This window comes from Varanus komodoensis, unplaced genomic scaffold (genome assembly GCF_004798865.1).
Source record: "Varanus komodoensis strain SLA01 unplaced genomic scaffold, ASM479886v1 scaffold52, whole genome shotgun sequence".
NCBI lineage: Eukaryota > Metazoa > Chordata > Lepidosauria > Squamata > Varanidae > Varanus > Varanus komodoensis.
In genome coordinates, this window is record NW_025336114.1 from 5172367 (window position 1) to 5196291 (window position 23925).

At 42.6% G+C, this 23925-nt stretch overlaps 1 protein-coding gene across 1 annotated transcript in view; it reads right to left on the reverse strand.

Annotated features, from left to right (window-relative positions):
* The window catches only part of LGR6 (leucine rich repeat containing G protein-coupled receptor 6), a 153151-nt gene that overhangs the window by 92131 nt on the left and 37095 nt on the right, over positions 1–23925 (reverse strand). Inside the window, exon 4 of the mRNA XM_044447487.1 lies at positions 247–318. Coding sequence (XP_044303422.1) covers positions 247–318 — 72 coding nt within the window. The remainder of the gene's footprint in view (positions 1–246; positions 319–23925) is intronic.

Here is a 23925-nt window from a genome sequence, read left to right on the forward strand (position 1 = left end):
TGCTTCTAAATAGAGGGGCCCTCATGCTAGCAATCTGTAGGTATTGTGAACTACTTTCTATCCATTCTTGTTTGCATATTTTCTGTGGTAAGAGACTGTGGTGGCAAAATATGTGAGGTCTGTGAGTGGGAGACATCATCATCTTCTGGACCCCTAGTAAAATTCTGCGAATGAGCCCAAGCAATGACAGCAAAAGCCTTGCCGGAAGTACCCAAACAAGCACTCTAGGCATACAGCGATACTTACAGTTCTTCTAGAAAGCGCAGGTGGTGGAGTTCACCAGGGAGCAGCTCACTGATGTTGTTCATGCTCAGATCCCTGAAGAAAGACGAGACAAAACAAAGCCACGGCTTGGATGAGTTCAAAGGTGGGTCCTAACTTAATGGAACGTTCAGCCTTCACAAAGACTCAGCCATCAAAGATAAACACATGGGACCCACTCTGGCATGCCAGATGATCCCTGGGTTGGGCTCTGGCCAGAGCGAGACTTGTCAGCCTGCAGAAGAGACTGTAAGGGACCTTGAGGTGAACTGTCCCATGTTAGTTGCTCAGCCCAGTCCTGGGAAACGGAATGTTTCCTAGTCAGCAGAGGTGCTATTACCCAGATAATCACAGGAGCATCTCATTCCCTGTCAGCTTTGGTAGCTGCCTGCTAGGGATACGGAGGAATCTTGATCGGTCTACATTTTCTAGTGAACTGGGATAACGTGCCCTTTCCAGACTAATATACAAATTGACTTCTGATGGTGCACGTTTTTGAACTTTGCAATTCAGTTCTCAGTTCAAAAATTGCATATAAAAATGCAGTCCCAAGGAAAGTTGCATATAAAAATGCTTGTACTAGAAAGATTTCATACAAAATATGTAAGCTAGGGGAAGTTGCATATGAACATGTATGCATTTTTATTTTATTTTAAATCTCAGAGTATTGTGGAAATTGGACAGAACAGACTTACGACTGAATATATGGGAAAGTAACCCAGACTAGAAGCAGACTGAGTTTCAGCTCCTAGTCAACAGAAAGTCATAAAATGAAGTTATTTTTAATTTAATAGTATCAATATAATAATAGGAAGCAAAACCTGTCTCTTCTTCCATGATTTTTGTAACAATACTATCTGCTACCATGTTTTCCTTCACTATTGCCAGATTATTTCACATCCTATCTGCAACAAAGGTGTGGAAATATGAAGGCCTAAAACACAAATCACTGTGAGAACTAAAGTAAACCCTTATATCTGAAACCCGAGTATTTAGCCTTAATGACATTTAACAGTATTTTAAATCCTTCTGTTTCTGCTAGTTTATAGGTGTTTTATCTTCATTTTTATGTGCAGATCTTATTGTCATTTACAGTTTTTATGGCCTTGTAAAATGTTAATGAGGTTTTATTTGTTGTCAGTTTTTATATTTATTATAAGACAACTTGAGGTCATTGGGCAACAGCATGGGATATAAGTACCACAAATGAAACAAAGAAACAAATAAAATCATCCTTATAATACTTCATTTTTACCCATCAACATTCTGGAAATATTTTCCACAAGTTTTCAATGCACAAATACATATTTCTCTGGGAATTGCACAGCTGGGCTTTTTAAATGATTTCCTCTATAAACTTGCTTTTGTGCACTCATACCTATTGTAGTAAATTTGATATGTCATGAAGAAAAAAGGAAGTCTAGTCCATTACTAGACACAGACACTGATTCAAAGCACCCACTGACACACCTGTATTTAGTGAAAAGGGGACGTCATCCATGTATTGGCAATACCTCAGTCCTTTTCTTTGGATAGCTTCCCCCATAGAGGTGGATCAGCATGGGGCAGGGTGGGGAATAAGATGGAAACCCATAGCCTAATTGCTGAAGAATGGAGCAACAATCCATCAGAATCTATCAGCCTCTAGGGCCAGACAATTATACTAGGTCCTCCATGCCTACAGCAGGTAGAAGTAGGTGCAAGCCTAAATCTCATCAGCAAAGGGCCTTGACAAAGAACCAAATCCCCTATATTCATATCACAGTTCTTTCCTCAGTCAAAGAAACAGGTCAAAGCTGTGTCCAGCCACGTATGTTAGACTGATGACATGTTGATTTTGAGAGAGCCTCATGTTTGTCATGGTGGAGATGAAGTCTTCAGTTGTTCCGAATGCTGACTTCCCCTAGAACCTCCAGTTTCTTGGTGCTCACTGAAGCTGAGTCCAGGTGCATCAGCTTAGACAGAAAAGCAGTGGGGTGGCCAACACTAGCAGACCTACTTATTCCATCCCTTCTGTCCAATAGATACAAATACTCAAAATCGAGCACTGCTGGGCAAGAATACTGGGAGATGGAGCCCCTAAAGACCACAACTGAACTCCCATCTCAACCTTCAAGCCTATGGCAGTGCTTCATTAAAAAGCCAAGGGATGCAGCTGGAAGAGTTCAACTCTTCCAAGTTTATTCATTCAGGTCTCAGTAGAATAAACAAGGTTGGATTCTTCAGTTCTGTTTGCTATAAGAATTCCAAACTTATATGGTGGAAAATTAAGACAAATGTCTTGGAAACCGAAATATACATTATTTAGAACCTGGCATCATAAGACACCTGTTCTTCCAGGGACTCCTTAATTCGAGCACTGTGGTGTCCCTCTTTACCTTCTATAAATAGCCCCTTTTACCTTTGCTTTTAGTTAGAATTCTTGTTCTCCCTTTTTCTTTGTTTTGCTCAAAAGGCAAAGAAATTGTACATTCCCCACCACTGAGTCAGCTGACAGAGTCCATCAATTGTTTCCTGCCTCAGCGATGTGTTTCCCATATCTAAGGATACTGGGAGCCTCTGGGAAGGTTGTTTCTGATGCTCACTTGCCACATCAGAGGGCTCAGCTTTTGCGGACATCACCTGAAGGGCCTTATGCAAAATGTAGCACACTGAGTAGCCACTAAGACCGAATGGACACAAAGTATTGTAAAAAGCACCTCTGAACCTCTCCAAAGCTATTTGTGTCATGTGAATTAATACCATACAGAAAAAGAAAACCGAATGATTTTCTTTAACCCAATATATATTCTAGCCAACTTATTTATACTACGGGCCTATTTAAGTCTTAGATGTGATAATGTCATAACACACCATTGAAAAATAGGTCTATCAACATTTGGCTAATGAGAAAATGGGAAGACTCCTCTTTTCCCCCATTGCAGAGAGGGAACTAGGACAAGAGGCCTTGGATTCTAATAACTGATTTAGCACTTACCAAAGATTCCCTAATTAAAACCATAAAATACAACCTGAAGAAACTTAATATAAAAGTGGGGGAGGTCCTTCTCCAGGATACACTTTCAAAAGAAGTGAGACAGGCCGCTACCAGGAGGATGGCCTTTTTGGTTGTGGCCCCACCCCCACTGTAGAATGAGCTTCACAAAGAAGTGTGCCTGGCACCTACTTTGTATTCTTTTTGGTGCCCCGTGAAGACATTTTAATTTTCCCAGCATTTTACCAGTTTAACTTATTAACTTTGTTTTTATATATTCCATTTTATTCTGTACCGCTGCTATGCCTCTGCTGATTCAGTTAGGACTGCTAGTATGGTTTTGCTGTTTTGTTTGTGTGTGTGTCTTTTTCAACTTTTAACTGTAACTTTTAACTGCTCAGAGAGCCTCAGCTATTGGGCAGTATAAAAATGAATGAATAAATAAATGCTTAAAACTAAAATATAAAACCAAAATACAATGTAGCAGCAGTGCAAATATTTAAAATATAGTAATGGACTTAAAAACAACAGAAATTGAGAGATTAAAATCCTGAGACAATAAGGGTATTGAAAAAATCACAGCATACTCATAAATGCCAGATGAATCTCTGTCGCGAACGCTTTCCACAGATGGAGTGCCAGAACAGAAAAGTTCATTTTGATACTCTTTTAGAATGATAAAGTAGGGACTATGGTTTAGCTAACACTGAGATTATTCAGGGTCAGGGCACAGGACTTGTGAGTTTCAATTAAGGTCCCTCTACCCTCTTCAGTCCACTAATCTCAACACTAGTTTTAAATGTTTTTATGTTCTTTTTAGCGTTCCTCAGTTGTCTGGCATCTGAAGTAGTAAGGAACTGTGAATCACTTTTCCTTTGCCTTTCAGCATGCCATGGCCCACAGTTCCTAAATTACTCCTTACAGATCCTAAGGGGTCGTCCATATTTCATTTCACTCTCCACTCGCAAGAGCAGACTGCTTGCCCAAGTGCGACATTACAGCCGCAAACCCTGACAAAAGAGCGACTCCCCTTCAAGAAGAAAAATGAAAGAGTTAGAGACCTCAGAAATCTCCAGAGATGGAGGCCTGATTCTAGAGGGCCTTGAGTAACTTGCCAGTTTGTTGGCCTCATAAATAGACAAGAGCTCATAGGTGTTCAAAAATAAGCAATCTCTTGTCTGTAATACTTAGTGGATTTACCACGAGATGCTGGAGTTTACCAGTTACATTTTTATGTAGTCCAAAAGTGGGTAGCTTGCATTCCTCCAGATGTTTATGCCCACAGCTCCCATCATCCTGCACCACTGCCTCTGCTGCTTAGGGCTGATGGGAGTTGTAGGACAAAACATCTGGAGGGCCACAAATGCTCAGCTCTGATTTAGTCAATTTGTATACACTCTGTTGTATAAATATTATCAGGGTGCCACACAGCATTTTAAGAAATATAAAAGCCCCAAAACAACAGGGTGCATTGTGGTGGTATATGCATCGTGGCATACTTGAAACCCTCCAGAGCTCAGATGTGGTGAAATACGTCCACAGCCACTCTCAGATTCATGCCCCTCCCCTAATAAAATTCAAGCTCCCTGTGCTTGTTTCAAAGGAAAACAAAAACAAGCCAGAAGATCCAGTGACGGACCTCCCACATGATTCATGTGTGGTTTGGCCCTCAAACTCAACCTAATGGCTAAGAGGAGGACTGCCAATTTTTTGTCTCAGTCAACTTTGGTGCCTGAAATCTCCAGGGTCTTTCAGAGGTGAAACGAGAGAACGTTGACTTTATTCGGGTTGACTTTGGCCAAATGTAAATTCAAGACTGAGCAAAGAGGGAGTGATAGAAAAAAAGAGTGAGATACTCTGGTATTGCCAGTAAATAGTCCCATTGAAGGGAGCTCATAGCACGAGAAGAACACACCTGTTCAGGTGTAGATTGTACAGTGTTGTACTGCCTGCTCATTAATCCTTTAATCCCAGTGAGCCTGCTTCACAATGTATCAGGAACGCCCAGAGATCACAGAACCAGGCCACCGTCAGAGATTCTACAACTCCCTCTGCCTCCTGTCACCAGACTCTCATTGCTCCTGCCTCTTGCCAGCCTCTTTGCTCTCTATGCCACCTGCACTGAAGCTTCTGTCCTCTGCAGCAACAAAGATGCCTGTTTCTCTTCCTATCTGGACAGCTTGCAGCCTACTTTCTATTGCAAAGGTCCTGTATGCAAATAATTCCATTAAGTTCCTGGCCTCCAAGTCAAATCCAAGCAAAAATACCTTCCTAATGCACAACAAAAAATAATTGGAGAAATCTGAGGAAAGTAGTGCTGCACTGCGTAAAATAGAGAGATAGCGTAATATTAACATTCGGAAGACTGTACTGAACCAGCTGTTACCATTCTTTATGGTTTGCAATGTGAAGCAGAAAGAAAAAGCATTTCTTTTAAGACTTGTAATGGAAAGACAAGTGGAAACCATGGTTAAAGGCTAAACTTTCATGAGTTGTAGTTTAAGTAAGTTATTTTCAGCTAGAATCCTTGAGCTCTTCACATTGCTGTCCTGTGACCAGTTGAAAACAGAATTAAACAAGCAGATCCACACAGCACTTCACAAAGCTGTGAAGCGCAACCACCACTGTGGAGGTGAAAGGGGAGAGTGACACACTACTAGCAAATATCAATTCTGCCATTGATTCAGGTGGAAGTCTCATTTTGTGCTATGATAACGTATCTTCTGGAAAGCAACTGAGGGAGAAAAATGATATATGGGAAGTACGTGGGCGAAACTACATGGGTGGTGTTTGCTGCAGAAGGATTTGTGTTTTTGTTCTACAAGGAATCCTTGAATGTCAATTGCTGTCATTTTCAAAATTGTGGTGGGGTGGGGTGGGGTGGGGTGGGGGAGACAAGGCAAATGCATGTTCCACTGAGAAACTAAACAGTCTTGATATTATGATGCCGTTCTCCAACTGAATATTTCTAGACCTTACTGCTGCCTGGCCCAGGAGTCTTCCTTTCTAGTCCGCTTCCTTGGGACCTCTGGTGCCTATGGACGTCCTGCTAGCCAGTAACTCATCCCCCCCCCCCCCTTTTTCCTTTGCCATCCACCTTCCGTTCTTTCTCTCCTTCACCACTTATGCCTTCTCTGCCCCTGTCTTCACCTTCTCTGTTTCTGATTGGGAATGGTGGGAATTGTAGTCCAACACCTCCCAGGCCACCAGGCTGCAGAAAGCTGATCAATTCATTCATCAGTCCACTTGTGGTACAGTTCACCAAGGGATGACAATGCTTCCCAAATCCAGCCATTTTGTAATAATGGGGAAAGGGGGCCTGTTGCAGGACAGAAAGGTAATGCAGCTGGGAAACAGCAAGGTGAATGATGCAGAGTTGCATTTTTATGAGCCGCAAAAGCAAGCCCCTCAGACTCTTCTCACCTTCTCATTCTCCTCATCTTAGACTCTCCTCTTCTTGTAATTCATGCTTGCATTGTTGTGTTTTGGCAATTCTATCCAGGCCCCTTCTGCTTGCTTTCAGTCCTACCCACTACTAGAATGTGCCCCCACACACACACACACTGGATTTTTCAATCCAAAATCAAATTCAGCCCTTTCGCTGAAAGATGGTCCACACCTCCAGCTGCAAAAAGTGAGCAAAGGATGAAAGGAACTTCTGGAGACAATGGCTAGTGAAGAAACGTATCTGCACAGCAGCAAACTACTACAGCTTATTTTTAAACCTGCCCAGCTGCAAAGGTGTGCTTGCAAATATGGGAATTTAAAAAGAAGCATCCTTCAGATGTTTTGTTCTACAACTTCCATCAATCCTAGCAGCATAACTAATGGTGTGAAATGTAGGGAAAAACATCTAGAGGAGCACAAGTTGTCAATGCCTACTATACAATATTAGGTTTTGTTATAAATGTTCCAACATGGAAGTATAGAGGTTACCATGAATTAAATTTGCTATACAGTGCTCAATTATCACTTAATGCTTAATTTACCATTATCATCCTCTTCAATTAAAGAGTGTTTATAGTTAAACGACAGTTTTGATCCCTTTTGTGTTCTCAATGCAGCAAATAAGAGATGGGATATGCTGAACATTGTATACTCCTTCAAATTCCATTTCATGGTACCTTTCAAAACTGCAGCATTTACAATTGATTAACAATTTAGAAAGGACTAGTAGCTTGTTCTCCTACCCAGAAATCCCATGCCTTGAATTTTGGCCTTTCGTGCAGTGTTCAAAACCAAGACAGTAACAGCATTCTCATAATAGAGACTGGTACCAATCTGGGTTTTGGTTCTGTGAATGGCCACGTTAGTATGATGTTGCATCGAACCCGGGATGACTTTAGCATGTGCTGTCAGTGGGTAGTGATGGAAGGAAGTGGCAATTTGCCAAATTTCAGTGACAAATTGCCAGTGTTGCCCATTTTCCTAAGTACTAGCTATATCGGGCAACCATTGGTTTACATAGGTGTACTGTAATTAGTGCTAACATAGGGGTGTGTTCAGACACCACCTGTTGTGCTCACAACTGGCTCTAAAGGAACAGTGCGGGTGCACCTTTCAGAAGCCCTGCATCTCTGCACACATTGAACACCAACTTTCTCCTTCCAGGAGGCCCCATTTGTGAGACAGGCAGCATTTTTTCCATCATCATTATGGAGGTAGCAGAGCTTGTTACCACTTGGCCCTTATCGTTAATGGGAGTTCTTTTTCAACTGCTCGCTATGGCATTTCTAACTGCTCAAGAGATTAGGCTCCCCACCCTTGATAGGGCTTCTGGAACTTCACATAGGTACACAAAAGCAAATTGTCCATTCCACAAAGCTCTGGCAGGGCCTTACCTATGATCTCTTGCCAACTGCTCTGAGGTAAATTGGCAGCAAGCAGTCTGGTGAAAACAGCAATAACCACAAGCATACTCTGCCAGAGCCCACAGTCCTGGGTAGGGATGGCATGTTAAACAAACAGCTGCTATTGCCCACATGTTTTACGCCTTCAGTACATTACCAAGTAGGGAGTGAAGTGGCTGCAGGGAAATGGTTTGTGAATGTTAAAAAGCTCTCTTTTCTTGGCAGATGTTGATGAGGTATTCTAGGAGGCCTTACCATGTAAGGCACGAACTGGATTAATATCATACAAAGTGCTGTGAAATCTTCTGCAAGGCACTTGGGGGACCATAGAGGGTAGGCAATGATTGTCTGGCAGGTGAGTAAAAGTACTTCTCATTCTCTGAAGGTACTCCTTAAGGACCAGTGGTGTAGAGCATGTCAGCCCTCGCATACCTGCTGCTCCAGTTTTGAGTGGCCGATGCATTGAAGCTTGGAAAAAGTATAGCAAAAATAGTAGTTTGGTAAGTTATCTAGACTGTGTGGCAATATACCTTATTTTTCCACCTATAAGATGCCCCCAGGAGTAGGATGCCCCCCACTTTTCTTGCCTATCTCTGAGCGAGCAAACTGCTACTGTGCGCATGCACCTATCGCCTCGCTGCCTCCCTGTTGCTGCACCAGTCTCCCCCCTGGAACACGCCCGCGCCCGCCTCCCCCCCGAGTGCCCGTGATTGTGCCAGTCCCTCCCCCCCAAGTGCACCCACAGTTCTCCTCTCGGCCCTCCGTGTATAAGACACCCCTCCATTTTTAGGTAAATATTTTTGAGAAAAAGTATCATCTTATATGCAGAAAAATATGTATGTGTGGTGCAGCTGCATTCTTTTTAAGAGAGGTTGGTCACTCTCTCCATGCACATTGTATTTCTTTCCCCAACCTGGAGACAATTGCACTGTGGCTGTCCTGAAAATCCTCTGTAGATTAGTCTTAATTTAAGCCTAGCTTATTCTGATTGGCAAAGAGGAGAGATGAAGTCAAGCACTGTGAGAGGAACAAGACGCAAATAAAGAAACTTTGACATCCATTGAGCAATGGACAAGGCCAATGAATATGAACAAGCTTGAACCAATGAATAAATTTCAGTGTACCCATGAACAGGGCCAATGAACACGAACAAGCCGTAACACTTTCCCAACATTCTCTGGTTCATTTCCCATTAACACCTCTCCAAAATAAATAAATAAATAAATAAAATCACACTTTCCCCACTGGAGAACTTTCTTTCTGAGTCTTAATGCTGCTATGGAACATCCAAAGGCCAGTTCAAAATTCCTGGGAAAAATATTTGGTAGGAACTGTTTTAAACACACTAGAACAAAAAAAGAAGTCTGTAGATAGGCAGTATTTTATTGTCACATAGGCTGCCCAGTGAGTTGTACAGTTGAACTGATTTCGACTGCAACTCTTTTCTGGAGCCACGGTGCCTTTTATTAGCTGCATAAATTTAGCAGGTTGTTTTTCACATCATTTCAATTCTGTACTAGGAATTTTTTCCAGGTTAATTTGGTTGCATATCGTGCATATGTTGAAGGCATAGGAGGATGAACAGAAGGAAAAACAGTGCTAACCTGATTGTAGCTATTTAAGTCAGGCTTCCCTTAGAATCAGGCCTAACAAGGTAGTTGCAATACCATATTGCCACTGACTTCGCATATGTCATTTTCACTTCAGAAGCATCATAATGATGCTGACTGGGATGGGTAGATGCTTCTTTTTAAAATATGCAAAAGCTTCTGTAATATTTTCAAACCAACTTTTGAGAAGAAATTGATTATAGTGCTTATAGTGCACATTTAAATCATTGAACAACTTTTTAAACAATGGCTAGACTAGAAGGAAAACAATGTGCCCTGGCATTCAAATTCAAAGTTGTGCACACATTTTTCTTGGTTTCTTAGAGAGTTGTAGGAGTGGGACCTTAAGGGATCACAAGTTCTAAATCTGTTGCTGATGAAATCATGGCGAACTGATTTGAGTGGCTTGTTCAACAGTTTTCTGTGACTTTTTCTCTCTTGGGCCACAGTGTAAGAACCTATGGTTATAAGCAATAAAATTGACTAATTGACTTTAGGTTCCTGGGGTGTTAGTTTATTTCTTTATTGGTTACTGGTCCTGTTCCTATTCTAGGCACATGACCTGACAAACAGAAATTAAGAGGTATAGTTTTTCCCATCACTCATCTCTATGCCAGGGGAGAAAAACGAAAAACAAAAAACCGCCTTCTGAATTTCTGTGTGCCAAGCTGCTGTTAAGGGCACATGAGCAGGGCCAGTGAAAAGATGGCAGCCTTTATGAAACTGCACTTTGCATCATGTTTGATGAAGTTGTCTAGGTTCATTCCAATTGCCCACCCCTTACTTCTCCCAGAATAGTATACGAGACATTCTCAAGAGAGATTAATTGGTAATTAGTAAAAGAAGATAAGTTATGAGGCAGGTTTGCATTGATTTGATTGTTATTTGTTTGTGTATTTTAGGAATGTGGCCTTTAATCAAGCTTCACTTAGTTTACTGCACAAAGAGTCCCTTCCAAGTTAAATTCAACCGGGGCCAAAGTATGCATCTCAGCGGAATGATCTTAGGGAATGTTGCTTAAACCAGGGCTCTGTTTGCCAAGCTTTGGGCTGACAAAGCTTTAAAGAGTATGTACCACAGACAAGCAACAAGCTTCAAGGTGGAATTCCTCCCTTGTTTTTCTTCCAGGCCAATGCTTGCAGCATCACACGCAGGGTGTACACATTTTTCACATAGGATAACCATGTGTCTGCTTTTATAGAGGACAATCCTCTCTTTGAGGGTCTACCAGCAGACTGTTCTCTGTTTTGAAGGTGTCCTCTATTTGAAGGGCTATCCAGTCTATTCCAGTTTAAAGATAAAGAGCCATCAGAGGGAAGAGGTGGACCATGAATTTGCTCATCAACAGCACTTGGATAGCAGGCTGAGCAAAGCACGTAGGCCACTTGGTCATTCAACGGCATAGTGAGATGGTCTATATATTTATTTAAATTATAACAAATCTAACTAAATGTGCACCAAGGCATATAAATTAGCACATGCCAATCAGCCTCTTTTTATGATGCATGTCCTCCTTTTCATTGATTCACAAATAACCACCCTAACTTTACACCAGAAGTGCACGTACATTCTATATGTACACTGCGGTGATAAATATGGTATCTATAGACATAAACATGTCATATACCATGGAGTACTTGTGTCCAGAAATATGCGAATACTATGCCACAGAACATTATATAAGCAAAAGTGCATCACATAGATAATCATAAACAAGCAAAAAAGCCTTTCACTCATCCTTTTAGTTCCTGGCTCAGAATAAATAATGTGGCCAAAAAGTTTAAAATCAGAGTGTTAGGGGCAGCCAAGATATACCAGACTCGTGGCCCAAAAGTATGGAGAAAATTTGTTAGGCTCACTTTTAATCCACACTTGCACATTTTGAACCAATACACAAACTGAAATTTAATTATTCTTTACAATTCTCAGTTTTGCAAATTTTGCAATACAAGTCCCCGGTCATAAAATACATACCAAAATGAGTTATTGGAGAAGCATGTGCACAGGGAATTATATAATAGTAAAAACACTGGTTAAAATGCGTTATATTAAGAAAATTAATTGCCAAACAATTTCCGTATTAGACAAAATTCATGAATAAAGAAAAATGCATATGCAATTGCTAATAAATTTTCATAGAAATGTTTTAAAAGTCAAACTTTCAGATGATTGGAAAATGAGAAACCAAAGTTGACTAATTCATCCATTCCTTTGCATAATGTCTAAGCCAAATGTGCAGTGAACAAGCTCAGGATGGTTCAGGAAGAAGATCATGTGTTCAGGAGAACTGGATGAGAACTGTGTAACTGGATGAGAACAAATTAGCATCTGCTGTGTTGTAATGCTCATCTAGGTCTAATGGATAAGATATAGCAGTCACCAGAAACAAAAAACAGTTCACCAAGGGTTAAAACAACTGATGAGCTTACAACATCTCTGCCTAGGACTGAAATGACACACAAGGTAAACATTAGGTGAACCTCCATGAGGAAAGTATTCCACAGTCAGTGCTACCACTAAGCAAACCCTTTTCTGGGTAGTCACCTGCCATAGATGGCCAGGATTACAGGAAGAAAGACATAGTTTACAGATCCTGGTTTAAGGACAGGCCAATGGGGAGATAGCATTCGTTCCTCGATGCCAACAAGTACACACATCTTCATAGTGGAATGTTATTATGACCCTATCCCATTGATCCTGAATGCTCTGAACTATTGTTAACCAAGAGTATGTTAATTTGCTATGCCTGCACTGTGAAACTTTAGGGGACGGGGGGGTTGTTCCCCTGTCATTAGATGCTTAAAGTAAGAGAAGATCTATTATATGATTCTGGAGTTCAAAGGCGGTGCTCCTGCCCATCCTATGCCAAGAATTCAAGAGTTTTCTGCTCTTTGATGCACTGCCTTCCCATTTATTCTAGCCTTGACTCGTGGCACTTTTGCAAAGCTTTGTTCCTTGTTCAGATGAAGTGGAGCTACAAAGATTTCTCAGCATCTTGTCAGATAAAAGCAAGTTCAGCAGGGAAATGGACCCCAAAATTGAACAAACTAGAGATAGTGGTGCCAAGTGTATAATAAATTGGGGTAAGAATGGGGGTTGAGGCTAAATGGCTGAATGACTACAAAGAACAAGGCAGCTTAAAGTGTCCAGGCAAATGGTTTCCAGGCCATTCACTCTTTTTCAGAAATAATGAGACATCTGCAGAGCAGTTGCCCTGAGAAGGGAAAACCATGTCATAATCTGACACCTGCTTAAAAAGCGAGACGGTGCCTGAGCCTGGCCTTTTAAAATCACTCTTCTCCCAGACACTGCATTCTCTGCCAAAATAAGTAAGGGAAGGAGCGCTCTCCTAGCTCCGGTCCCGAAAATATACATAACCCCATTCAAGTCAGAATAGAAAGCAATAATTCACTCGGAGGTGTGAACTAGTTTGCATGGATCTTAACACCCCAGAGTGATTTATTCTGAGAAAAGACTTGGCAGGTATCTCTGTGGAACATGAAATGCGATTTGCTTTGCTGCTTTATAAAGCATAGCCCAGCGTGTTCCAAACACTCTTGCTTCAAAGGTATAAAACAATCCCCAACTGCCTTCACAGGAAAAGCACAGAGAAGACCGAGGGGTTCTTTAATCTCATGACAGAAGGCTGTAAATTCCAGTCAGGAATAAGGCACACATTATGAGGCAGGGCAGCACTGAAGCTGCACCTCTAGATGCACTTACTTGGGAATGAGGCCCATTGAGTCCAGCTGCACTTACTTCTCAATATCTATGGGTGAAACTGGGCTATAAAAGTCAGATAAGACTGGCTGGGAACAGAACCTTTCTCATTTTGAATTTAAGTTGTGTGGAACATGATTTCTTAAGCATCGGGGATCATTTGGAACTTAATGTTAACTGGAAGATATGCACTACTTGAATACAGACTTTACATCTTCAGACATTGCTGCTGGCCATGTCCATCACACATGAGAAGAAGCCTGCAGCACTGAGTCAGACCAAGTGTCCATCCGGTCCTGCCTGCTTCTCAAACAGTGACTAACCAGCTGCCTGTTGAAAACATGCAAGCAGGCCATGAGTGCAACAGGACCTGCCCTGTGCCCTGTTCCCCAGGAACTGGCAGCCTGCCTCGGATCCTAGTAGTGGAAATGTCCAGCTCAAATGTTATGCTGTCCATGGGATGGAGTATTTCCAGATGCAGGAGAAGACAAGGCTCCTGCTTGCGTAGGAAAGGGGAATTCAGGAGCGGCAGCTTGCTTTGCCAGCTACACCTCTGTTCCCTCTTCTTTGCAATAAAGGGGAAAGGAAAGCCTGTTCTCTCTTGCATGTGGGTGTCCTAATCATAGGAATGTTCACCCGGGAAGTGCCTTGAACTCTCACCTAAGCGGAGAGTAGGCAATGTGGCCACAAGAGACAAGAATACTATGTCTACTTCAGCAGTTAGAGGCTTTAAGATCATTCCAAACATCAGCATCAACAGCCAAAATATATCTAATTGTTACTCCTCCGTTGTCAGAAAACTAAACCTCTTGTAGTACTAGCAGAAGCAACAGTAGTGGTAGACATTGTTTTGAAATGCGGCACTTCTGTTGCCACATTTCCCCAGCTCTTAAACTGGAACATTTTGTACTTTGGAAATGCAACACTTCCTTCAGAAAGAGATACAGCAACTATTGTATGCAATATGTTTCATGAATGACCTGGGGAAAAAAAGATACCACCTTTCCCCCGCTGAGCATTTAAGTGAGGAGTACCTATATAGCCCAAATTCTGAGAGCGAGAGCGGCAGTGCTGTTTCCCACCCACCTCATGCCGCACTATTTCTTCGCTGTACATTTGTTCTTTATGAGAGGCTGTCTCCCCTCACCACCCGCTCCTGCCCATTTCCTTTCCCTTTGTTTCAGAGAGAACATGATCTCTGAAACAGAGCCAACTACTCAATCGCCATTGTGTACTAGCTTACCTATAGCTCTATTGTCTCCTTGAAAAGACGTGTATTAAGTGTAAAATGTCACTAAGGCTTCCTTTCTTGAATCATGCAGAATGGCCCCAGTGCTCTGCAAAAAGGCAGCAATTATGCCAAAACAATAATGAACCCAATAACACCCTTCCCCTGCCTCTGTTAGAAAATACTGCCCGACCAATCAAGCTAGGAGCTGCAGAAATCTTAGATGCAGATTACAGAGCACCACAGAGGTCTGGATACCTTTGGTTTGCTTGTTTCCCCCCACCCCACAAAGCCCATCTTGTGTCCATAAAAAACTAGGACATTTCTTTTCTCTTCTTTGCCTGTACTTGCCTTCACGGCTGTTGAAAAGCCAGTACAATAACGGCGGCTTCTAAAGCAATGAACACAAGCCCCTTGGCCTACCCACCCACATCAGTAAATCTTCCCCCTTTCTTTTCCAGTCATCAGCGACTATGCCCATTGTCTGGCAACTCAGCTTCCTGCCCAAGCACAAATGGGAAAACAAACAGTGGGTCTGGGTGGCATCTGATGGACTGGAAGGCAGCGAGAATCAAAGGAGGCGAAGAAGGTGGAGACAAGCGCTGGGCGAGTCAGTTACTTTGTAGCTCTGCATCAACATCCGCCCCCATTCAATCCTTGTTGACTCAGCACAGGTAGCAGACAGGTTAGCTGGGCCCTGTTTACAGCTGTCCTTCACCATCTTTTTGTGTTTCAAGGGTGCATGCGACATACAAAAGCATACATGCAAATCAGGACTTGCTCCCACAGCTCAAGTGGGACATCATGCTGCCTTTGCAACACATTTGACAGACCGATTGGCCAGCAAGTCGAAAGCTGAGTGAGACTGTTTTTTGAACTGCCCAGAGAGCTTCAGGTAATGGTATAGAAATGAAATGAAATAAATCAATAAAAACAGAAAAGTTGACTTGAGACTCATGTTTCAGGTGAGCTAACCAAGTGTTTATTTTTATTTTAAAGTACTGCATGCACAATTATTCATTTAAGTGTCTAAATCTCCCTTTAAAAGAAGATTAAAAAAAATTGGAAGACTGCTCTGAGGAGGATGGAGAGGTGTGTTTGTGTTGTCACTGATTTCCAGCCAATCAGCGTCGAGCACAGCCAGCTTCTGCTAGAAACACACAGAACCAATTTGCTCCAAGCTCAATGCCTAAAGTTGATGGGCTGAGGAACCTTTTTCCTATGAAGGGTTATTGACCTACGAAAAATGTCAACAGAGTGCATAGTAAATGCTGTGCAGTGCAAAAATTATTGGTGTTGCAGAGCAAAAAGATTTTTTTCATTTAGTTCTTTGTGATACTTACATACTACTAAATATACTAAGATCCATAACCAGTTCACATATAAATATTAAAATCACGTTTAAAATGCAATATTAAAACATTAACAATCATAATACAGAGTAATACAAAGAACAATAAGGTGGAGCAGAATGATTAATTTAATTGCAGGTTAAGGAATGCCTGAACTAACAAGCGCATTTTCAAGAAGGCATCTGAAACATGCCACATTTTCTGCCTTTCCAACTGCACAGGGCAGGGCTTTCCGAAGGCTGGATGTCACAACCAGGAAGGCCTGCCAACCAGGAGTTATGTGGCAACATTCCATTCTTTTCAGAATGAGCAGCCAGGCCTCCTCTGATCCTCTTAGAGGCTGGCTGGTTATATATGAGGGAAAGAACTCTGCTGGATATCCAAGTCCCAAGGTTTTTAGGGCTTTGTGTGACAATGACACAACCTTGAACATGCCTTAATAACTAACAGGCAGCCAGTGCAGTTTTTTAAAAACAGACACTAAGTCTTAGACAAGTGTCTCAGTGAGCATCCTAACTGCTTCTTCTGCATGAGCTGCAGCGTCAGCCCTACTATTGCATTGTAACAGCCCTAGAGTGTTACAGTAGTCTAATTATGAGGCAACATCTGGCTATCCCTATGGAGCATCTGGATAGCCCTGTCCAGGAATGAGCATAGCTGGCATACCCACCAAAGCTATGAATGGACACATGGGACCATCAAGGACACCTGAGCCTCCAGTGCAGAGATGCATTGAGGAGTACCCCAAAGTATGTACCTGCTCCTCCATCCAGAACAGGCAAAGAGCCCAGTTCCCAGGCCTGGGAATTGGCAGCCCATCAAGTCTCTGGTTTATTTGGATTCAGCTTTAGTTTGTTAGCTCTCATTTCAAGACATAACTGTGTCCAAGCATCAGTACAGGATTTCCACAGCCTCTTCTAATTCAGCCTCTCCTAATTCAGATGTCACAGAGAAATAGGACTGGGTGTCATCAGCATTCTGGTGCTCCAAATCTCCTGATGACCAATCCAGGAGGTAGGAGAGGCTGAAGTGCGAAAAAGAGATGAGTCTGGACACAACTGATAACCCACAGAATGTTACATGGAACACAACATGCACTGACACACTGACTAGGTTCGCCAGACTTGCTAAGCCACCATGACTTTGAAGCCATAATGGTTTAATGCATTGTCTGAACCTGGCACCCCCGGACTGTGCCTTGTTCGTTACGACAAAGCCATCCCCGGTTTTGAAGCTATCTCTGGGCTTGCCATCTTATCTCAAACATCATGACAAGTCCAGGGAAAGCTCTGAAGCCTACAGAGGTGCTTTGCAAGAGTGACTTCATGTGTTCACACAGTGGAAAAGACTTCAGTTGGAAGCCTTCTACGTGGCTTCTGTGGCTGGAAATAGCAAACTACCAAAAGAAGTTGGTCAGATAGCACCTTTAAAAAAAGGACACACACTAGCACATAGCCACAAATATTTGTAGCCTTTGACAGCCTGGTCCTCATGAAGAAGTTTGATACCCTTGTAAAGCCATCTTAATGAGTGGCCTTCATCACATCCTGGTGCAGAAAATTCCACAAAATTATGTGGAGAATGGACTCATCGGAGAAGAATTTTTTTCTTACAATGGTTTTAATGGCATTACATAGAAAATATTTCTGTTCCTAAATTATATAGTGTTGTTGTACCTTGTGCTCAGCCAACTCATAAATACAGCACAATGTGCACCATTTCCTGCAGCCACCATTTTTATGGACTATTTCATTTCATAGCCACGTGTTTTGCTGTTACATTTCAAAACTGTCTTCTTGAATTTACCATGAAGTCAAGTCCATTGACACTAACAAAAGAAAGTCTAACAAAAATAGTAGTCTCAAAGATTTGCCTGTACATACTTTGCCAGAAAAATGACAAATTGAGACAAGCTGCGGTATGTATTCACTGTATAATGAAACCACTCCTGTTGGCTTGGAGATCTGTGCAGTAAGTTTGGATTCTCAGCATTGCCCCCAAACTGAAATCTAGGCATAGAAAGCAGATTTTCCTTTTGATTATATACCTTATCCTGAATGTACATGTATGCTGAATCACCCTTTACCTTCCCATAGACCTTAATAACAGGTATACAGCCTCATGGGTAAAAGAAAAGCATGACACTAGAGACATTGCTATACTTCTTTGTTGGTACTCATTTCATATCACCCCACCCCACCCCACCCCACCCCTGACTACAGGTTTGCAACTCTTATCAAGCTTGGATTCCACAGTAGGATATCTCCGTGGGTTTCTGTGCATTGGACATCAAGAGGTGCATTTGCACCCTGAAATAAATCGGACAATATGGGCCCTCCCTCGTCATAATGATGGACATTTCCCTATTTAGCATGACAGTTTGTGGTGGATGCAGAGTGTAATTGGAGATGTTCAGGAACTGAAACAGATCAGCATGTCCAGAAGGGGTCAGGACTTGGGGGTGCTCTGCATGACGAGAGACTGAAAGTAGACCTTCACTACTCGCACTTTATAAGGCCAAGGCATGTCGGTTCCTGCCTCGGTATCTCTTCTGTGCCACAATGCAGGATTAACAATCCTCCAGTTTGGCTATTGCTACCCCCACCCGAGAGCTTTAGCTATTGCGCAGTATGGATATGCAACACATAATACAAAGACCTAGATAGCACACAGCTTAGGGAACTGCCTTACAGTACTTGTCCACAGGGACAGTGCTAGACCAAAACAATTAAAAAGCACAAATTTTCATATGCTGATTTACATATGTTCTTAAGTCTCTCTCTCTCTCTCTGTGTCTTTAAAGGACACTTCCTCCTAAGGATACCCCTGTTTGCAGAAAAGATGTATGGATAGAGAACAGATCCCCCCTCCCCTAAAAATGCAGGCAGAAAGGTGTGTGGGCAGGGCCCCTGTACCTTTCTTTCAGCAAGTGCCCAGGGTGGTGAGGCAGGTGTGCTCTCAGAGATTCAGAGCCTCACATGGAAGAGTTGGACTCCAGCCTTGGTGGACCAGCCCCTAACACAGTCTCTGCTTATCTCAGCCAGCACTATCTCCTACCCTGACAAAGACTGGCTCTCCAGCAGGGCTTGCTACCCTGCTACCCTATCAACTTTACAAACTGGAGATGTCAGGAAATGAACCTTGGTCTTTCTGCATACAAAGCAAGGCCTCCACCACTGAGGCTATGAAGCACAGGACCATGTAGGTACTCATATTCTCTATGAAACACATCTTCTATGCATGGAATCTTTGGACACTGTGCTTCTGGCCCACATCCAGGTTAATGAATGCAAAGATTCTGACTGAAACGGGCTTTTATCCTAAAGTGCTGGCTTTCTTGAGATGCTGCTGAGGTCTAAGATGCAGCTTGGCAGAGAAATGTTAGACTCAGCTACAAAGACGCTACCCTCTGGGCCTGCCAGACACTTTCTATTCATTTTAATTTGCCTTTTCAAAGGGACTTAAAAGAAAAAGACCAGCAGCAAAATATATCAATAGCTGCTCACAACAGGCCATAAATCTATCCGGAAGGAAGGGGAGAATAGAGTGAAAACAACAGATCCATCATCTACAGAGAGAAAATTAATCGCACACTGTCACACGTGAAAGCAAACAAAGAAAAAACTTCCTGAAACTTCCTGCCATCCACACAGGAGGCTGGGCTTCACAGCTACTTTTCTTTCTCAGCAGGTAGGATGGCTATACCACACCTGCATGCTCTTGCTCCCTGTTTCAGTATTATCTGGGAAAGCAACCCCATGTCTTTGTCAGGTGGCTCCATTCCCAAACCACTGGGTTGTAAGAAGGACATGTGTCCCTGCAGGAATCCCAAAGCAGCCAGACAAAGGATAACTCTAGATCCAGTAAGTTGGACCTAACACTCTTAATTCACACTCCAGAACTGAGGAGAAGCTGCAGTAAACATTCCGATTCACGATGAGCTTCCAGTGTCAGAGAAGGAAGTCAAAGCAGAAGCCTTCAGTTCAGGGGGACAAGAGCAGGAAAGAGCTATTTCCCTCATATCCTGCTTGTGGCCTTCCCAGAGGCATCTGGTCAGCCACTGTGGGAAGTTGGATACCAGACTAAATAGTGTTTTGCCAAACCCAGGATGACTCTTCAGATGATGAGCCCAATGCTGCAGAGCCTGAAGATGCTGAGGACTCCCCTGGTGCCATTGCTACCTCAGGCTCCTCCAGCATCTGTTGAAAAACTGCACCAGTCCCTTCAATGGTGGTAAACCCTGAGGAATCCATGGACTTGGGCCTGAGGAATGTACCTTCTCTGTGGTGTTTAAGGAGAAGGCTAAGCAAGCTCCCAACCAGGAATAGCACCACTGGGTTCAGACACAGGGTGCTCCTTTGAAGCAAGACATGTACTTCAAACCCCAAATCAGCCAAGGTTCTTGAGTGTAAAGGTCTACAAAGAGCAAGGCTCTCCTTAGAAGTTGAGAGGATCTGAAACCTAGACTATTGGCTTGAAGCATGACATGGGTGTTCATTGGGAGCTGTGATCTTCAGCTGAGGTTGCCCATCATCAGCTGATGCCTGGAATGCAGACCAAATAGGCACCTAGGTCATCTGGTTGCAATCTTCCCCACCATCGTTAGATGTTCTGCATGTCTATCTGAGAACTGCTAGATGCTGGAACATCACTTTTCTTTCAGTTTCCAGTACCCTTAAATCTTGCTTTCTTGACCTGGCTTTACCTCGGACAGATCTCTTGTGCTGCTGACTACAAATTCCTGATAGCACCCTGCTTTTAAGCTGCCCTTTTCTGGATGGGTAATACTGTGCTTTTGACTTTTGCTTGCCTATGGACTTTGTAAAATGGATATGGGCCAGGACTGATTTTGACCCAAACAAGGAGAGACAGATGGGCCTTCAGTATCATTCACCAGGGCTCTTCTTATGTTCAGATGTCCACTTCTTGGTCCACCTTTCTTTCCACACTGGCTGCTTTCTTTCCATGCCTGTTCACAAATATATTCATGCAAAGTCTGCATTTGCAAACCTGCTGTGTAATTATTTATAACAGCTCAATGCCACTTTTTGACTAAAAATGGTCAAAGTGGCTTGCAGTAAGTGTAAAAACATCAAAGGCATCATAAAATCACAGGAAAAGAAGCAATACAAGGTGAACTCGCATTATTAAACCGAGTGGAATTTAATAAAAAAGGCAAAGCCTTGGAGAATAAAAAAGGTCTTAATCATCAAAACAATAAAATAATTGGTATCTCCCTTGCCTGCCTCAGGGGTGCCACCACTGAAAAGATTTTTTCACTTTCAACCAGATTCACTTGAAGAAGGCAGTTCTTTCAAGAATCCAGTCCCAAGGTTTTAAAATCTCTGAAACTCAAAATTAGCAACTTTAGTTGTGCCTGGATCACAGTGGAACCCAGCTGAGATCTTTCAGAACAGCGGAAATGAGGCTCAGTTTAGATTAACAGATTCCAGTGGCCTTCTGCTGTATTCTGGACCTGCTGAGGTTTCCAAACCATCTTCAGGGGTCACCCCATCTGCAATGCATTGCAGCATTATGTAACAGAGGGCCAGAAGTATTGTAGCTCCTGACCACATGGGCATTTCATGTCCTCATATTCAAAGCACTGGAACATGAATGGTTTAATGAAGTCAGTGATTAAAGAAGCAAAGAAGTAAACACTGTATGTTAGTCATAAGCAGTGATGTTGTCAGCACTGCCCAACAGATGACTGACATTGGTTTCCAGAGAGAACACAGTATGCTAAGTCTGTGTGTGTGTGTGTGTGTGTGTGTGTGTGTGTGTGTGTGTGTGTGGTGAAGCAGAGGAGCTTACAGTATTTTTGTAACCACACTAAAGTGCAGTAAACTGTTCCTGCAATAGTTCAGAGGTTTATGGGCAACCATGGTGCCTGGGGAATGTTGCGAGTTATAGGACTTCTTGAATCTAAATATGCATAGGATGGCATCCTTAATCAAGTTGCTAAAATACTTTTAATATGCAAGTGAGGTGAACAGATTAATGCCACCCTGCATATCAGTCCAATTTCATACTGGCATGCCAATACACTGTAAGATCCTCCACAGCAACAACTTCTCATTTCCGTGTGTGTGTGTGTGTGTTAGAGATGCACTTTTGTTGATGGCATTATTAAGAAGATTCAGCAATGAAACAGCCAATCTGCTGGGTTCAAACATTACGCTTTTTCTCGTCTGTCATCTATCTATCTTCCAACAAGCAATGCTGCTGTTCTAATTAAGGAACTCTCAATTTTCACAGAAAAGAAATATTAACTGTGGATCTCACAGCGTTAACCCACTTGAAACTCATTTCTCTCAGGCAAGCTATCAGAATAACATCTCTTTTGGGCCGTTGAGCATCCTTTCTCCTACTGAGTTCGTGACAAACTGTTCTTTGGGCAGCTTCCTACTAAGTTGTTCCTAGTTACCACCACTAGGTGTCCCCTCTGTGCAAAGTTGACTTCTTCTGATAGAGTCTACACTCTAGACATAAGGGCTGATTGAAGTATTGTGGCCCCCAAATGGGTCAAAAATCTTCTGCCCATGGCTCCAGATGGGCAGAAAACTGGTTTCTGCCTTGATGTTCTCACTACATGGGTATCATCCACCTCTCTAGTACTGATGTTAAAGCTGAAGTAGCATAGAGGTTAAAAGAATGAGCCAGTCACTGGCTCCCTTAGACCAGATTTTGGGGCACAAGTCCAGGGCCCCACAGTCTGAAACAGGGTAACAACCACCAGGAGCAGTAGTGATAGCAGGATACAGGACCAAACATTGGCAGCCACATACCAAGCTGCCGCCAAGGTCTGTTCAATATTCTTTAAAAATACTTTGGTCACTGGGTGTGCTGCATAATGAAGTGCTTGCTGGAGGTTTGGTATAACCACCGTCTTCATCTAGCTCAAAGGCCCTCTAAGGAAACGGAGATGACAGGCACAGCTGGAGCTTTGGCAGCAGGCAAGCACTCCACTGCATGACAGGTTTGTCCAACTAGATGTCTAAACAAAACTTAAAAGGGATCAGTTCTTCCCACTGCCTAGTAAACTGTCAAGAAGAGAGTGGAGCAACCAGAGTAAAGGGGGAGAAGCTGGTGGAGCAGTAAGATGGTTGTGTGTCCCACTTTACAGAGGGCAGTCCTCCTATACTTGTTATGACTGCTTGGTCCAAGACATCTTTAAAGAACAATAAGGAGGCCTTGAAGTTGCTCATTGTCAGTTGATGCCTGGAATGCAGACCAAGCAGGCATCAGGTTGCAGTCTTCCCCCTTGATCACGAGATATTCTGTATTTCTATTTAAGTTTGAGAAAATTATGTCTAAATGTATATCAGCATATGCACCTTTTTTGTAAATGTCTTCTCTTTAGTGCATGATGCATTTCCTCCTTTTTGGCCATCCTAGGCAATAGCTGAGAGGGTGGCAGAGCAGGGGTGGGGGCAGTAAGGATGTGGACCAGGGTGAAAATACACAGTGGAACTGGCTTACATAGCAGGGAGAGCAGAGGGCTCCTTGCCTGCGTTACTTGATCGTATCTCATCAGAGAGCCTCATTGGGTGGCCTTAAACAAGCCACTTTCCGTTGGACTACATAAATAAGACTGATATAACTTATAGAGCTAGGAATAAAAGGAGTGGCCTAACTTAGAGTTGTTTTAAGGATTAGTGAGATCATGGATATGAAGTGCTTTGAGCACTTAGAAAAAGTGCTCTACAAATGCCAGCTAATATTATTAGTACTTGCATTTTGCCCCAGGAAAGGTGCATCCTAAGAAAAGGAATGAAGCAACAAATAGAATAAAAGTGGTAAGGCTGTAAAGAATATAGAAGGCAGGACTCGAAGCATCCCCTTGGAAGTGAATGTAGAAGAACTGATAAACTTTGGCAATGGGCCAAATCAGCAATTTTGTTATTCTACTTCTTCACTAACCAGTATA